At 38.3% G+C, this 18,649-nt stretch overlaps 1 protein-coding gene across 1 annotated transcript in view; it reads left to right on the plus strand.

The window, feature by feature from the left end:
* The window catches only part of LOC132832226 (transcription factor E2F3-like), a 68,565-nt gene that overhangs the window by 29,647 nt on the left and 20,269 nt on the right, over nt 1–18,649 (plus strand). Inside the window, exons 2-4 of the mRNA XM_060850034.1 lie at nt 6,078–6,189; nt 14,001–14,220; nt 17,610–17,768. Of these exons, the coding sequence (XP_060706017.1) occupies nt 6,078–6,189; nt 14,001–14,220; nt 17,610–17,768 (491 nt within the window). The remainder of the gene's footprint in view (nt 1–6,077; nt 6,190–14,000; nt 14,221–17,609; nt 17,769–18,649) is intronic.

Below are 18,649 nucleotides of genomic sequence, written 5' to 3' on the forward strand. Positions count from 1 at the left end.
GAGCCCTGTAAATGTGTTCCAAGGATTTGGGTGTCTATGAAGCTTCACAATCTAGCAACTGCTTCATGATATGGCTGCAACTACCTTGTATGGGAGATTGCAAACCTGCTTCAAAATCTTGCTAATATCCAGCAAGGCTGTATGAAAGCACTGATACTATAACTGTGGCTAATGATCATCTCGGAGATCAACTGCTTTCTGAAGTCAGTATTAATTACTGCCTAGATTCAAAACACTTCGGCTTTAGTTGCCACTTTGTCAAACTGGGTTGACCACTATAGACCTGCAAGATCTGCAGTGCCTTCGCCCCCTGCACTAGATTTGCGAGTCATCCTCCATCTCCTCAGAAGAAATTTCTTTGTCTGTTTTAAATGAGTATTCTCCTTATTCTGTCACTGTACCATAATGCAAGAGACCCCTTCAGATAGAAACATTTTCTCCATATCTGCCTTATCCAAGCCCTGAAGAATTTTATTGTTCAATTGGATTATCTCTCATTCTTCTGAATTTGAATGAATAAAGGCCTAACCTGTTGGGCTGCTTTTGATAAGTCAACCCTTTTATGCCAGGAATTAGCCTAGTGAATTTCTTTTGAACTGCCTGCAGTGTCATTTATAAGCTTTCTTTGATGTGGTGACCTAAAGCTTTGGGCAGAGACAACATTCTGGGTCTGGTCAGTGGCGATGGAGGCTGTTTCAGCATGCTTCAGGCCTTAGGGACAGCTGTGGTGTTAGGCAATGTCCTGCAGCCACTTGTGAAATCAAGAAGCTGTGGTTGGAACATAAAATGACATTTGTCTTTGTATGCATTACATTTTTATAAACTATTTAATTAAAAGGGTGCTGGATTAATTATGGTGACGTGATTTTACTGTATTTTGTAATAGCAATTTATTGTTGCAAGTATTTATATTAAATTGTACACAGTATGCAAGGTGTGGCTTCACTAACACCCTGTAGAGTTGGAACACGACTTACCTATTTTTAAGCTCTAACTTCTAAATATTCCATTTTTCCAAATTCCATTTGTTGCCTTTATTGCTTGCTTTCACCTTCATTCTAACGTTTTTGTTTCATGCACAAAAATACTCAGATTGATGGTGTCCTTTGAAGCCAGCTTCAAAAGCATTTTGGTCAAACTGCAATATCAACTAGGATGGACAGGATATTCTGCTGATGGCTGAAATGCACCTCACTTGCTTGATCGTGTCTTTGATTCTGTAATCTCCTGCTGTTTGCCTAGTCTGACAGTTATGACCAAGTTTCTAATCATAGTGATGCTGCTGAGGTGTTCTTTGATATTGGAGCTACCACCACACTGTGTGCCCTTGCTATTCCCATTGCTTCTTTCAACTGGTGTTCAACATAAATTACAGCTCTCAGCTTGGGGGATGACAGCCAACTATTCCATCCAATATCTACTTTATATCCTCCAATTTGAGACTGCTGGTTTAGTTCTACTCTTAACTACCTGATTATACACAGAATATTTTCAGTAATAGCTTAAATAAAAATGCAAAATGCTGAGAGTACTTAGATTAGATAAATCTGCTTATCTCTTCACAGATGCTATCATTGCAGGTCGTTGACTTTTTTTTTGGTGTTTTGTGTTTTTATTTAAAATTTCCAGTATCTGAAGTAACTTGCTGTAGCGTCTGCTCCTTTACTCTGGAATTCTTGTCCTTGACTGCCTTTCTTTTGCACTTAGATTATCAACAGGCAAGAAGTTTGCCTTTATATGTGGGCTACTGACAGCCACCTATGTATTGCTACCTCTTTCAAACCCTTTTATGACCTCTGAACAAACGCTCTCATAATACAATCTCCATTGTGGTGAGCTGCCTTTTCCTTGAACTAAATGGTGAGGGTTAGTGCTATCATCTTTGGCCTCTGTCAAATCCAAATTCTGGAGAAAGTGAGGACTGCAGATGCTTGAGATTAGAGTAGAGAGTGGGGTGCTGGAAAAGCACAGCAGATCAGGCATAATCAGAGGAGCAGGAGAATCTGTTTCGGGCAAGGGCCCTTCATTGGGATTCCTGCTCCTCTGGTGCTGCCTGACCTGTGCTTTTCCAGCACCCCACTCTTGACAAATGTCAATCCAGCTCATGATTACCTCTGTCTTTGACCTCTGTCAGAGGCAAAACTAAACTGTTTGTTTGTGGCTTAAATATTCTATAGAAATTCAAGCAGTGATTGTATCCTCATTCTCTTCTCTTTTTTTCTCTCCATAAAGATTGCTAACTTCAACTTTTAAGTTGCTTGTTCGAGCTCTCCTTTCAATGTTTAGGATGTCAACGGTCACTTGGTAGTCCACAACTTGAGAACTGCTGGAAAAACCACTAACTGAAGGAGATTGCGGAATCGGAAAGACTTGATCGGGTGAATGAGCTGGGTTTTGGCCATCAGGGCAGCATCCTGTCCATCATAATTTTAAAAATCAACTATTTTCCACTCCACGAGCAGATTGGCCAGGAATACAGAATTCCAAAAGGTGCTGGTGGTTGACAAGTTGTCTCTGACAACCGGGATGTTGTCATGGTACAAATTAGGACTCCATTAGAATTCAGTTCTAATTGATTCTGGGTATTCACTTTTCTTACGTTTTGCAGGAAATGAAGATTAGGCAAGCTTCTGATCACCCGGTTAATATACACTTTATAGGACTTCCTGCCACTTGTTTCTCTGTGGGTATCAGTGAAATCTTTTGGGTACAAATTTTTCAATAGAGTTTATGTAATTGCAGGATTGTGATATCTCTTTTTTTCTCTCCAGAATGTAGTGAGGTATGGAGGCAGTAGACTCTGATTGCTGAAGAACTGTTGAAATCATAGAGTCAGATGTACAGCGTGGAAACAGATCCTTCAGTTCAACTCGTCCATGCCGACCAGACATCCCAAACTAATCTGGTCCTATTTACCAACATTGCTCAATCCCTCTAAACACATCCCATTCATCTACCCATCCAGATGCCTTTCAAATGTTGTAATTGTACCAGCCTCCAACATTTCCCCTTGTAGTTCATTCTATAAAACTACCACCCTCTGTATAAGAAAGTTGCCCCTTCAGTCTCTTTTATATCTTTCCCTTCTCACCCTAAACCTATGCCCTCTGGTTCTGCACACTCCCACCACAGGGAAAAGAACTTGTCTATTTACCCTATCCATATCCCTCATGATTTTGTAAACCTTTCAGCCTTGTCTGATGTTGTCTATTCCTGGTGTTAGTTTTCAACAGGACAGTAAAATTAAAGCCATGTAAGATTTCACTTTCTGATAGTAACAATTGTGTCAAAATTTATTGTTGGTTCATTCGCACTTTTGGTAAGCATTCATTAGAAAATAAAATTAGTGGAATGCACCATTGATTTTGGAGGATTCCTTCCCTGTTTGTAAATGCTGTGCTTATGTGGAATGCATGATGACCGTCATGATAAGTGAGGCAAGTCTCTGAACCAAATTATTTAATCGGTCACTTTTATTTTCTGTACATTGTGAAGGAGAACTGGGCATGCAGAAACAATTGCAGTGGCAATGACAGATTTGAAAGCTATCCTAAATCTTCACTTGAGACCTCCCAACAGTTTGTAATTGCCAGCTAATTTTGATTCAAATGGCGGTTTTGGATTGATTTGAGTGCATTAAACAAATTGCACTGTCTGTTTTATTGGATGACTTTGCAGTAGATACAGACAGTGTTCTATGTTTCTGAATTGATCGCATTGTAGGATTAATGATTCTACTGACAATGCTGCTCAGAATTGTGAAATACTATAGTTCATTGTGCTGTAACTGAAGTAGTGTGCGCGTATGGAGGTACAAAGACTGGGTGTTCTTAAACTCACGTGTGTATGGAATGGGTGCATAGACATCCATAGATCAGTGTATAAATGACTTTGTGAGCCCACTTTACATATGTTTGTTGTACACATTCTGCATGCAGAAGGGAATGGTGCAGATGCAGAATGGGTACACTTGAATGTAGCAGTTGGGATGCATGGACAGGTTTGAAAGTAGTTCAGAATTGCAGATGTAAATGGAACTTTTCAGCATTTCAGTGCTCAGTTTCTGTGTTTTACGATGAATTCTCTCCACTGTTTTCATGATGGATGAGCTAGATGGTAAATTTGCAGCCACCATCCTGTTTCCTGGTCTACTGCATTAAAGGAAGTCTAGCAAGCAGAGTCGCTTGTCTTAAACAAGATGTGGTTTATTGTCTAATTGAAACTCCTTAAAAGTTACTTTGCAGCAATGTCTATCATAATAGACTGAGAAATGCCCAGATGGTAGAGCTTACTTTGTGAGACATTAAACTGTTCTGCCCTTAAGTCCATATGAGACACACAGTGTGATGCTTCAAGCACTGTTAAACTGAAATCCCACTTGCCCTCTTGAGTTAATGTAAAAGGTGTCACCAGTCTATTTTGAAGAACAGCAAGTAAATTAGTGTCCTGACCAATGCATATTTCTCAAATAAGAAAATAACTTCTCCATCTGAAAGGAGAATTATGCAGATTTATGCAGGGTTATCTGAGACAACTGAAAGTGTCACTACCAATCAACTTGAGTAAGAGGTTAGAAATGGAGAATTGTAGAGTTCTTGGACATTTGGAGGTGGTTACAGAAGTGGGAAGGCTGAAGCTATGGAGAAATGAATAATTAATATTTGTAGTACAGATATGTGTATTGCACTGGAGTTTTCTGCACATCATTAATTTGTATGTTTGGCAAGTATTAAAAGCGATGTTCAAATTTTGAAGTAGTTTATTAATAATGAGAGTTATCCATGGGATCTCCATGTCTTAAGGAGTCTTATGGTATAAGGGTAGTGTCTTTGACTCTGAACCGGTGTGATGATACTATGGCTTTAAGAGATGTATTTTGTCCTTTTTTTAATGAAGGTTGAGACAGAGGTGGAGAGTGGTCTGCTCAAAGCCAATAAAGTTAAACAGCTTGTGAGACCTTGGGTTTTTTTTACATTTGGAATAATAGAAGCAGTCTGAATGGATGGGGTCAAGCTCTCAGAACCAGATTTTCTAATTCAGCTTTCTGCGTTTGCTGGGGTTTTGAGGTTGGATGTGGAAGTTCTTATTCCTGTCTGTTAAGAGTGAAAAGCTGGCGTTTTCTTTGTGATTCGAGCAGCACATGTGAGGTAATCTATTTTACTGAATTTGTCTTTGGCAAGGATATGTTTACGGGATGTTACTATATTGGAACAGTTAATTAGTAGTTAAGCATATGATGGAGTTACAATTAAGACAATGATTTTATTCTGTCTGTAATTTAACTGTAGTGTGTTTTGCTTGAAGTTAAGTAGTTTGACCAATCGAATTGCATCTCAAATGCAACGCCTTACCTTTTTAAAATAAGAAGTTAGATTAGATTAGCTACAGCGTAGAAACAGCCCATACGGCCTAACGAGTCCACACTGACCCTCCAAAGAGTAATCCACCCAGACTTATTTCCCTCTAACTAATGCACCAAACACGATGGACAATTTATTTTCTCAAGTTTTCTCACTGTATCTTAATTTAAACCCTAAGGTTAAGGTAGCAAGCTTATCTTGATATATTTTGAGGGGATGTGGTCTGGTCCATAACAGCAGGCAGTCTGGGTTCAGGTCCTACCTGCTCCAGAGGTAAATATGAACATCGTTGAACAAGTTGGTCAGAAAATATCAATACCCTGTCCTGTTCACAGAAAACGGGACAAGTCCAGCACAGCCAGTTCCTGCCTTTTTAAGTCTACTCTTCATTGCAAGTTGCTGAAAGGAGTCATCAACACTTATTAAGCAATAACCTGCTCCTTGACTTTGAATTTAAGTTCCACCAGGAGTCCTCAGCCATTTTGTTTTTGAAGACTTTTGTTTTATCTTTCATTTATCTTATTTATTTATTTCGCATCAAACTTAACCTATGCCTTGTAGTTCTTTTTAATACTTTCTCAATACTTGCTTTCCAACTGGCCTGGTATGAAGAACTAATAAACTTGTATCAGCTCATCATATCATGTGACTTTTTTTTACAGAGAATTGATGAGATGAGTTGATTGGAAGCATCATAGTTTATTTTTCTTTCAATAGGCAAAGAGGAGACTGGAGCTGGAAGAAAGTGATCACCAGTACCTGGCTACTAACATTTGCACTCCAAAGGGAAAAGGAAGGGTTACAATGAGAAGCCCAAATAGTCCAAAAAGTAAGTTTAATATGATGTATCTTATTAAATAGAATAAAGCTATTTACAAATTCAAGTTGGAATTCACTCTCTGAAGTTTTAGATTTTGTTGTAATGATTTTTTTAGTAAAACCAAGTCTAGTGGGTCCAATAATTGCTGTAAATCTAACATATGTGACCAGAACACTGAAACTGCTGGGTTCATTTTTCTCAATTTTGTGCCTACTTTTTCCTATCAAAACAAATTTTTGACTATTTTCTTCAGGCAGCTTTAAGTCAAAAGCTATAAAACTCATTCAAGTGATTTGGATATGTTATTATAAACTTAGCAAGTTCAAACCTAAACTTTAATTGTTAAGTTGTCATGCTTTTTATTGAGCCACAGAAAATCATTATCCCTTTGGTTCAAAATTAACTTCTCCATGTTGATTTCCAACGAATAACTTGTTGCATGGGACCGCTGCTTATTTTTACAAACTGGAAATTGGAGCTGCTGATTTGGTTAATTACAACTGCGTTTTTTAAGTTCTCTTTATCCTTTTGAAAATTATATCAGAATTTGGGAAAAAAAACAGCTGCAATAAATGACTTAATGTTGTGTTCTAAATTTAACTTTTTATATTTTAAAATCAACCTGCTCAGGGATATTACCGCATGTGTGTGGAGCAGGTGGAGAGACAAACAGAGGTGACCTGATTCAGAAGTAGGGACACTACCACTGCACACAAGAGCTTCCTCTGATCTAAGTTAATTTAGAAGTCTGTTAATTATGATTGGTGATGATACAGAAAATTTACCTTGCATGTTTCCATAAACAGCATATTAGCTGATTGGACCAGTTACCCTGGTCATGAGGCAATTATTGGCTAGGACAAAGAAATTGCCTTGCTTTGAATTGTCATTATTTAGGTCCATTTGAACAACACCTTTTTTTATTTTTAGAAGAGGTGATGTTAATTTATTTAAATCACCCTGTTTAGAGATGTTATGACACACTTCTGGAACAGGTGGAACTTAGAACCAGAGATAAGGGCACTATCTCTGAAACACTAGAGACTCAGGTTATGTTAGACAATGGTAGTTGAGCAGAGATGATGTTTTGAAAAATACAGCGCAGTACAGGCCCTTTGGCCCTCGGTGTTGCGCCGATCCAAGCCCACCTAACCTACACAAGCGCACTATCCTCCATATGCCTCTCCAATGCCCGTTTAAATGCCCATAAGGAAGGAGAGTCCACCACTGCTACTGTCAGGGCATTCCATGAACTCACGACTCGCTGAGTAAAGAATCTATCCCTAACATCTGTTCTATACCTACCAACCCTTAATTTAAAGCTATGCCCCCTCGTAATAGCTGACTCCATACGTGGAAAAAGGTTCTCATGGTCAACCCTATCTAAACCCCTAATCATCTTGTACACCTCTATCAAATCTCCCCTAAACCTTCTTTTTTCCAATGAAAGCAGCCCCAAGTGCCTCAGCCTTTCCTCATACGATCTTCCTACCAATCCAGGCAACATCCTGGTAAACCTCCTCTGCACCCGTTCCAGTGCCTCCACATCTTTCCTATAGTATGGCGACCAAAACTGCACACAATACTCCAGATGCAGCCGCACCAGAGTCTTATACAACTGCAACATGACCTCAGGACTCTGCAACTCAATTCCTCTACCAATAAAAGCCAGTACGCCATATGCTTTCTTCACAACACTATTTACCTGGGTGGCAACTTTCAGAGATAAAATTTTGAGTGTTAATGGTGTGAAAATGTATACCTTGACAGTGCCAGTAGTATTTCTTTCCGAAGGAACATGCTTCATCCAAAATTGAAATACAGTTGAAGTAGGAAAAGTTGTCTTGATTATTTCATAGCTGACCTGTCTCAGTTGTGATGTGTGAAATATCATTATGCTTAAGTGGGGTTAAGATGCATTGGAGAATAAATCCTCAGTTGGAAAATTAACTGTTACCTTGTATATTAACTTATTGTATCGTATTTTATTGAATGCCCTTGCAAGTTCAAGTGTATTGCATCTACTGGTTTCCTTCTATTTACCCTATTAATCACATCCTCTCAAAAACATGAATAATTTGTTTCAAGCCTGTTATTAAAATATTAAATTTGCCTGATAATTCTGTGATTTTCGAAGCACTTCAAAGTTTCCTTAATAGATCCTAGAATTTTCCTGATGATTTGATATGAGGCTAACTGGCTGCTGGCTCCCTGATTCACTACTTTTCTTGAATAGTGGTGATACTCCTGTTCAACGAGCCAGTGTTAGAATCTCGAGGAATTTTGCACCACTGTCATCTTTCAGAACCGTAGTGTGTAGCCTTTGGGTCCTGAGGATGATTAGATTTTCATCTTCAGTTTCTCCAATGCTTGTTTTTTTTCATGCTGATATTGGTGAACTTAACCATGTTAACCCATGGGATTGCCCTCTGTTTTTGGTATTTAATTTGTTGTTTATATTTGCCTTCATAGAAAATCTTCAAAGTTTATGCTCTTTTGTCATTCCTCTCTATTCTTCCTGCCTCTGCCTTCCTAAGGGATCAAAGTTTTCTTCAGTGTATAATGAGACTGGTTGTGAAAGCTCTTACAATCTGTCTTATGTTCTTTGTTTGTTTACTTTCATTCTTTTTCTCCCCCCACTTTTTGTCAACTTTTTGGTTGATTTTTTCTAGTTGCTAAAATAGTCAGCCCTCAGACTACTATTCTTTACAACTTGTTGCAAACCTTTTCTTTTAATCCTAATGTTTAACTTCCTTAGAAAACCACAAATGACTTGAAACCTGGTCATCTTTTGACCACCATGCTCTTTGTTAATGATGTTCAATTTATGCAATGTTTGCAAGCATTGAAACATTTCCTTGCCTACCCCCCATACATATTGGATGTATACGATTATATGTATATAGGGATTGTGATTATTGACCAGCATTATATTAGTGTCTTCATATAACTGTTCTAATTAAGTGTGCAAGTCCTAGCATTATAGGAGATGCTTTGCTAAGATTTCATTTTGAAGTATGTTGAGTATGCTCCGAAGGAGGTCCTAACCATTTTCTTTATACTAACTTTAAACAAACAACCTTCTGAGTAATTGACCTGCAGAGAGTGGTCTTGACTGCTTGATTTGAGAAATTATTTCAAGAAATTTGCCACCTCTTGTAACCCCTCTCAATGCAGTCAATGTTCTGGTGGTTTTTGCACCGATTTGAAGTAGACAGTATCTCTAGATACTAATCAGAATTTTTAATTTTCTAGTGGTCAGATTTTATAAATCTAAACCCTCAGTGCCTACCATTTGACAATTGGAATTGGCTTCATTGTGTACTTGAATGAGTGCAGTGAAAAGTTTGTGATGTCGCTGCTTTGGCGCCATCTTATGTACAGGATACCAAGGTACAGAAACGCAAGTGTTCGCTACAGAATTGAAAGGGTTTAAAAAGTGTCTCGCATAGGAAACAAAGTTTTTGAAAAAAATGCTCAAATTACTCGAAGTCCAGTGGAAGAATAAAAGTTTCTTTAAGAAGTACTCATATTATAGGACTTTACGGTCCTTAAAGTCTGGTTAAGTGTTTGGGTAGTCATAACAGCAAGTAATTGTTAAAAGGATGGGTTCAATACTGGTTGACAACAAAGTTGGTGTGCTTCACGATTTGTGACAAAATGATGGTTTAACCCTCAACTCTGTAGGAATGGGAGGAGGCTGTTGAACTCTTGTGCCTGCTTTGCAAGCTTGTTTGATTACAGAATTGTAGATTACAGAATCGTACCCGACTTGGTTCTATTAAAAAGTTGCCTGCTTTTCTCACAGCCCTGAAGACTTTTTGCCTTAAGTATTTTGGTAATTCACATTTGAAAGTTACAGCTGAATGCATTTCCAGCATCCTTTCAAGCATTGCTCACAACGGGTTGTGAGTTCATGGAATGCCCTGCCAGTAGCAGTGGTGGACTCTCCCTCTTTATGGTCACTTAAGCGGGCAATGGATAAGCATATGAAGGTTATTGGGCTAGTGTAGGTTAGGTAGGCTTCAGTCGGTGCAACATCGAGGGCCGAAGGGCCTGTTCTGCGCTGTATTTTTCTATGTTCTAAATTGTCATATCACTTTGTGTAATAAAAAATTTTTGTTACTAACCTTTCTATCTATTGCCTTCAACCTGTGTCCTTTGCTTACTGACCTTTAGATCAGTGAAAGCAATTTCGAGAGTTTCAAATTCGAACTATCAATTACCAATTTTTGTATGACTATTAAATCTCCCACGAACCACCTCTGTGAAGAATCTCAGATTGTCTCATCTCCATGTAATAAAACTCACTTGTAGCATTTTAGTGAAGCCTCGCTAAGCCATAAAATCCAATCCAAGTTGTGATGTTCAGAATTGACATATTTCTCTACTTCAGACTTCGCTAGTGATTTATAGAGGTTAAACATAACATTCTTCCTCGAAAGACAAAGTTTAAAATTCAATGCTCCCAAAATTTTTTGTTCTGAGCAGCCTTATCTTTTTGTCCTGCAAGACTTTTGCGTACAAGTCCAAAAATTGTTCCTGCATCTCTTTACATTACTACTATTCAGCTTGTATTGCCACTCTTTATTTGTCCTTAGAAAATACATTGTCACAATTCTCTACATTTAAATTTAATAACCCTTTGTGTCTGTCCACTTGACGACTATTTCCTTGAGTCCCTATTGCACTCTAAATTTCATGGCTCCTCTAAAGTTTTGAAACTATGCCCTGTCTGGGTTATCAACATGTATCAAAAAAGACAGTGGTGCCATGAATCTCCATGTCTATGTTGGACTTCCCTCTGCTTTCTGTCCTTTTTAGTTACTATCGTTACAGACACTATCCCTCTAATTCACATTGGCTTTTATTTTGCTGATGTCTACTTTGGTGATACTTGTGCAATACATACCAACTACATTGCCTTCATCAAGCCCGCCTGTTACTTCAAATAATTAATCAAGTACAATTTGGTTGTCATTTTTAATCCATATTTTTCTAAGTGTCCATTAATTTTGTCCGGAACAAACAAGGAATACACATGCAGTTCTCCAGCACCCTGGCACCATTCTAGCATCTAAGGAGCATTGGAAGATTGTGCCCAGACCCTGTGCTGTTTCTACCTTTTTACGACTTATGCCCTATTTGGGTAAGCTATTTACCTTGAGCATGATGAATCTTTCATGTGTCTCCTCTTCCATTTCCATCCTGTGAAATTGTTTAACTCGTCCTTCTTAAATCTTGATGTTGGCAACATCTCCAGTAAAGTCAAATAGTTTGTTTTTAGGCTCTCAAACACTTGACACCACCTCCCCTGAAATTTATTGCCATCTATTTTATTTACATTGCAGAAAACATTTTTTCAGCACGGAACTTACCACCTTGTTCTTTTGCCTCTTCAACTTTTTTCTTGTTCTTCTCTTGCTGTATTTTGTTTGTATTTCCCTTTGAATTATGAACTGATTGTCCTCCTTTTTCTGTTTCTTAGTATTCTCTCTACATTTGGACATCTTGGGAGGTATACTTTGGATGCACTTGCTCCATTTTCCTTGCTTGTATCTGAGCCACCACTACTTTTGAAGACTTTCCCTCGCTCACGATCATTTTTTTTTTAACCTGTCAAATTTTAATTAATTTTGTTTAATTTTAGTCCACAAGGCACAGATCTTTTGGTCACATCAAGTTACCCTTTTCCTGGTGGCTTTTTGTTTCGAAAGTCTGTTCCTGGGTGGTCTGTGCCTTGAAAGACATTTGGCTGAATGGAAATTTTTTTTTTGATTTAAATACTTTTGGGCTTAATGTTTGTTAAATGGATTGCCATCCTGCCAATCTTGTGGTGTCTCCATTTAGACTGCTTACAATGAATTTAAAAACCAATCCTCTTTCTCAATTCTCTTACCCCATCCTGTAGCAGCAAAAGTCTTAGAAGCAAAAATGCTCCACCATTCCATTAGATCATGACTGATCGAATTGTGATCTCAGTTCCACTTTCCTATATACCCTCCGTAATCCTCAACTCCCCTGTCTCTCAAAAATCTAATTTAAATCAATTAACTTTATTTAATTAACTACCTTCTATGGAAAATAATTCTTTGAAGGGAAATAAAACTCGTCTGTCTTAAAAAGGAGACTTTTTTTTATTTTTAAAAGATTTTAGTCCCTTGTTTAGTCTCCCACACACAAGGAAGCATCATCTTCATATCCACCCTATCCAGTTCCTTAAACTACTTGTGTTTCAATATGATTACCCGTCATTCTTTTAAACTGCAGCTGATATTGGCCTAACCTCTTCAACCTTTCTTCGTAATGTAAGCACTTCATCCCAGGGATGAAATGGAGTCTTCAAATGTCTTCTGAACTGCTTCAAAAGGTTTTTTTCTAACAGACACCAAAACTGCACAAAACCTTTTGCAGCTGCAGTAAAACTTCCCTACTTGTATATTGCATTCCCCTTGCACTAAATAATCTATTTGCTTTCCTAATCACTCTTTGAAACTTCTATTTACATTTTGGTTTATGTACCATGACACCCAGATCCCTTTTGTACCAGCAAATCTTGACATCAATTTCTATTTAAATAATATACTTTTATTTTGCTGCTGTTCTTGCCAAAAAATGTTGTGTAAGTTTGAATGCATCACATCTGTGTTCTCCTCTATCTACAATAAATATTAGTTCCACAAAAAAACTCTAATAGATTAGTTAAACACTCTATTTCCCTTTCACAAAGCCATATTATTTCTGCCTAATCAAATTAGATATTCTAAGTAGCTTTCTATAACTCATTAACAATGATTCCTGGAATTACCTAAGGACAGGTGTGAGGGGAAATGGACTACAGTTTCCTGTCTTTGAGTCCCTCCTTAACTGAAGGTGGTACATTAGCTAATTTCCAATCCAATTGTCCATTCAAGAATCTTAAGCTAAACTATTTTATTATCTATCATATCTGAGTGACTGAGTGTTTTAGAATATAAAGTTGATTTCATTCATTAGTTTTGAAAACAAGGTAATGAACTTTGTGCTTTTCACGTGAGACACCGAGCATGTCAAAATGTATTTTCTTATGTCGTCATTGGTGTTTGTTTTGGTCAAGAATTTTACTAATCCATTGATATGAGTTCGATTTAACATTGTCTTGACAAAAAATGTATTTTTATTGCATCAGTCAATTTAGGAGTTGGACGGTATTGGATAATAGGATGATCTTTAAATATTCTAGGTTAGAGTTGAATTAAATTATTATCTTAGCTCTAGTTTTCTTCTGGGCTATGAGAGCCAAGTTATTGCTAAAAGTACAAAGATTTCCATTTCTCAGCACTTTTATGATTGAAACATGTCTGCTTATGGGGGATCAATTCTGTTGGTAAAAATTGGATGGCTGTGTGTAAATTAGAGACTTAGTCACTTTGCACTAAAATATGTTGCACATGTTTGTAGTTCCCTGAGTTTCCAATACAGATCCGATATTTGTTTGGGATTGGTCCCTTTTGAGGATAGTGCCCTCAAAAGGGAATAATTTCTCCCATTGCTACCCCAAGACTAAATAAACCTTACCAGACAGGCAGGTGAAATGGTAAAACAGAGCATTTTTGGGCAGCATGTTTTTTCCTATTGGAATCTTTGCTTCTAGTTCAGGGTGTGCATTTCAGAATGCAAAAATAGATCACTCTAACTTACGGGGTGTAGATTGGATGAGCAATAGGAAGCTGTTCCCATCTGTTATTTTGTGATTATTAAGTATTTGCGTAGTTTCATGAGCTGTGATTAACTTTGTCAAAATGACACCCATGTCAGTGGATCATCTTTTATTTCACTAGCTCCCAGGTCTCCATCAGAGAAAACTCGCTACAATACATCACTGGTTCCACTCACAAAGAATGTTGTTCAGCTCTTGAGCCAGTCTTCTGATGGAGTGTTGGACTTAAATCGAGCAGCAGAGGTCTTAAATGTGCCAAAGCGAAGGATTTATGACATCACAAATGTGTTGGAGGGTATTCATCTCATTGAGAAGAAATCAAAAAATAATGTTCAATGGATGTAAGTTTTACTTTTTTAATTCCTGTTCCTTAATTTTGTCTTTCAACTTGGATATCTACTTTACCTTTCATGTGGAACTTTGCATCAGTTTATTGAAATGTGAATACTTCAGAGTATGAACACTTGAGCTATGACAGCCTAGCTTGTTTTAATTTTTTTTGTTTCATTTAGAGTTGACAAACTTACTGTTCAAAATATTCTTTAAGAATACAATTGATATGATAACATCAAGAATAAGACCAGGGGACAGTCATTTGGCCCTTTTGAGTCTGCTCTGCCATTCATATAACTCTCCAACTCACTACCCTGTTCCTGTTTTCCACCCTATGATCCCTTTAGTCCAAAGATATGTCTACCTCCTTGAAAATATTCAATGTTTTGGCTGCAATTGCTTTCTGTGGCAGAGAACTCCACAGGTTCATCACTCTCTGGATGAAGAAACATCATCTTGTATTAATCCTAAATGGCTTATATCATATCCTTTAAACTGTGACCCCCTAGTTCTGGGCTTCCCAGTTTTTGGAAACCTTCCTGCACTTACCCTGTCTCGTTCTGTTAGAATTTTAGATGTCAATGAAAACTCTCCTTGCTTTTATGAACTTCAGTGCAGAATGCCAACTGATCCAGTCTGTCTTCCATCGATCCTGCAATCCTAGGAATCAGTCTGGTTGACTTTCATTGCCCTCCCTCCATAATTGGAACATCATTGGATAAGGAGACCAAAACTGCATTCAGTACGAAGATGTGGCCTCACCAAGGCTCTGTATGAATACAGTAAGATATCCCTGCTCATGAATCTGAATATTCTTGGTACGAAGGCGAACATACCATTAGCCTATTTCACTACTTGCTATGCCTGCAAGTGTGCTTTCAGTGACTGGTATGCAAGGACATCCAGGTCTAGCTGCACCTCCCTCTTCCCAATCTATTGCCATTCAGACAACCTGCCTTCTTGTTTTTACTACCGAAGTGGATAACTTCATTTATTCACATTTTATTTCATCTACCATGCGTTGCCCACTCCTTTTGATCTTTCATCCATTAGGATGATTGAGCTTGTAAAACTGGTATCGTGTTGAAATCAATTTTCATTTGCTTTTTAGTACTTTGGAGAGGTAATTTATTTTTGTTCAAAGGGTAATCTCATTTCCTGTGGAATGTATGCTGCTCCTTATATTGTCAAAGCCATCTGTATGTGCAGCTTGCATCTTTGGCAAGAGATAAATAGCAGAAATAACTGATCATTTTAGCTCAGTTGGCTGAAAGGCTGGTTTACAATGCAATGTGATGCCAGCGCTGTGGGTTTGATTCCCATATCGGTCGGGGTTACCTTTTCAAACTCTCCCCTTCTGGTATGCTGACCTTCTAGTTGGATCACCACAAATCATCCAGTGGGATGTTGGTGGGTTGTATTGGCAAGGCCAGCATTTGCTGTCTGTCCCTAATTGTGGTTAAGAAGGTGGTAGTGAGCCACTGTAGTCTGTGGTACAACTATATCCATAATGCTGTTGGGGTGGAATTTGATAAAATGGCAGTGAAGTCTAATATAGTTTCAAGATTGGCTAGTGTGACTTGGATGTGAACATGGAGGAGATGGTATTCTGATATTCCAATTGCCCTTGTTCTGAGGGATTCTAGAGGTCACTGTTCCTGTTCATGGTATTGAAGTAACCTTGATCAGTTGTGGTCGTGCATTTTAAACTTATTTCTCTTCCGTCATCAAGTCATGTTTGCAGCACCATTGCTGCATGAGATGGCATCTCACCACATTTCCAGGGTAAAACAAGAAAAGCTGGGAACATATGTAAAAATGTGAAACATAAATAAGAGCAGGAGTAGGCCACTCAGACCCTCCTATCCAATCATTCAGCAAGGTCATAACTGATCTGCACCCAGCCTTAACTTCTTTTTAGCTCCATTCCTTGTAACTCCTTAGTTTTTCCTTCGAATTGATTTTCCTTGGGTACAGACTGGTGAGGTCAGTGTGCAGCTGCGATCCAAGTCGATGTGCCATTAGTGGAGTGTTGGAGCAGCTGAACACAGGGAATATTGCCCTCAACTCCCCAAAGTTGCAAAAAAAGCTATCTCCCTAAGTACTTTGTGATCTAGCCTCCACAAATCTGTGGTGTAGAGAATACCAGTCGCAGCCTTCTGGAAGATGAAATTCTTTTGTATCAATGTGTCTGTTTATCTGTAAATATGTCCCCGTTATTTAGTTAAATGGTTAACCTCATGAGTAGAAACATGTGCTCAACGTGTACCCTGTCAAGCCTCACTCAGAATTCCGTATGTTTCATTCAAGTCACTTTTCATTCTCCTAAACCGTAATGAATAAAGGCCTAACCTGTTTGTGTTCTTGATGAGTTAACCCCTTTATACCAGGAGTCAGCAGTGATTTTTCTTTTGAACTGCTTCCCATACCAGCATGTTCTTTTTTTTATTAAAAATTACCTAGCTTTTCAGTGTTACGGACAGTGCCGTTGTAAGAATCTGAGCCTTATTGGTCATGTCCATATTTCTATATCAGAAACTTGAGCTATAACAGGACATGGAACTTGCTGTAGATTATATGGAGTAGGCTTCCGTCCTAATCCAGCATTTGCAGTCATGTATTCAGAGCCAGAGACTCTGTTGTGTACATGCTTACCCACTATACTGCTATGGATGAACTGATCAATGAGAGTTCAGCATGTCCCCCAAGAAACGAGCTGAGATCTTTATGGCTGCATTGCCCTATATTGTTGGGATCCTGGCTTTCAGCTTGCTAAAGCTAGAATATCTAGCTTTTGGTCACTAGCCTGAGTAACTACTGCGTTCGGTCTGGGATTCTCTTAAAACTTGCAGCATGCAGGTAGTTTTGGACTTCGAACAGTTTGGTTGAGCAAGTTCTGTGACATTGCACTGTAGCATGACTTATAAACATGCTCTGCAGTGAACTCAGTGGTTCTTTTTGCTCTCAGCTGTGACATTTTTGGTGAGCAATTACAAAATTATCTCAAAGGAGCTCCCTGGCAACTATTCTACTTATAAGAAATAGGCTTTATCCAGAGATATTTCCTCTGGAGCAATGTATGTTATTGTTTTTTGGAAGTACTACTTTGACTTGTGCCAGGGTCTGATTTAAAGAACTGGGTAAAAGCTCAGTACCACAGTGAAATAGATCTTCATTCTGAAGCACTTGAATCAAAAGATTGTAGCATCACACTGTTACTGGATTGTCTGGGAAAACTGCTGTTCTGTTTGGGGAAAATGAAGGGTATCTTTCAACAGTTAAAGTTTTCTGTCTGTTTCACATCAGCTTCTGTCACTGAATTGGGTAGTGTTTTTTTTAAGAATGGAAATTTTGAAATTTCTGAAGTTGCTAATTGTCTTGGTGCTGCTTTCTTCAGGGGTTGCAGCCTGATGGACAATGATGGTATGCTGAAGCGATGCCAGGGTCTGAACCAGGAGGTGGCTGAGCTTAACCTGAAGGAGAAGAGGTTGGATGACTTGATCCAGAGCTGTGCCTTGGACCTCAAAAAGCTAACAGAAGACTCGGAAAACCAAAGATATCCTTTCTGATTTGATGCCCCAAGTGTGTGTTTTTTTTTTAAATAAAGGGTTTTGGAAAATCTGGTGCAGGCATGATGGGACTTAATGTGTTGGAAGATTTGTGAAGATAGTGACATTATTGTAATAGATTTGCCAGTGGCTTTTAAGGCCTCATCAGTAAAGTTGGAGTGCACAATCAGAAGACTGAGATGTAAACAGCGAGTAGAGAATTTTGGTTCATGTGGTAAGTTCTGTTAGCCTTTTGCAAGCTTAAAAATTGATTCAAGCTCTGGCACACAGGTCAAGCCTTCAAATAAGTAAAATTACCTGGTGATGGCAGGTGCTATCAGTCAACTGGAAGAAGTTGGTTCAAAGTAGTGGGAGGCTAAACTAGCTAGTCACTGGTGACTAATGGAATTTATCCACTCTAATCAGGCTTCAGTAATTCTAAGGCTTATTTATTTGAGGCAAGTGAAAGTTGATGCAAGTGAAGTAAGTATAAGCATAGCGGTTTTGTCTTAATGCAGTGAAACACAGCAGGAGGCACAGATGTATCAGTGAGGCTGAGAGCTGTTTTCTTTTGAGAACAAGACTAAAGGGATTCATTTTTGGGTTGGTGAGATTGTCCTATGAGATTGATTCTGAGTCTGTATTTCTTTTGTATTTCAAAGAATGGAACATGGATTTAGATACAACATGGGGTAAATCCTCCTGCTTAATTTAAACCAGCAACACAGAAAAGATTTATCCCCTGCAGTAATCTGTGAAAATTTGAGGCCAAGCACTAGTTACAGTAAAAATTAACAACTTTTATTTTTTAAATATAACAGAATAATAACTAACAACTATTTACAACTCCTTCCTCTAACCTATCTTTTACTTTCTCTTCTACAATACT

The sequence above is a fragment of the Hemiscyllium ocellatum genome, chromosome 34 (genome assembly GCF_020745735.1).
Source record: "Hemiscyllium ocellatum isolate sHemOce1 chromosome 34, sHemOce1.pat.X.cur, whole genome shotgun sequence".
Classification (NCBI taxonomy): Eukaryota; Metazoa; Chordata; class Chondrichthyes; order Orectolobiformes; family Hemiscylliidae; genus Hemiscyllium; species Hemiscyllium ocellatum.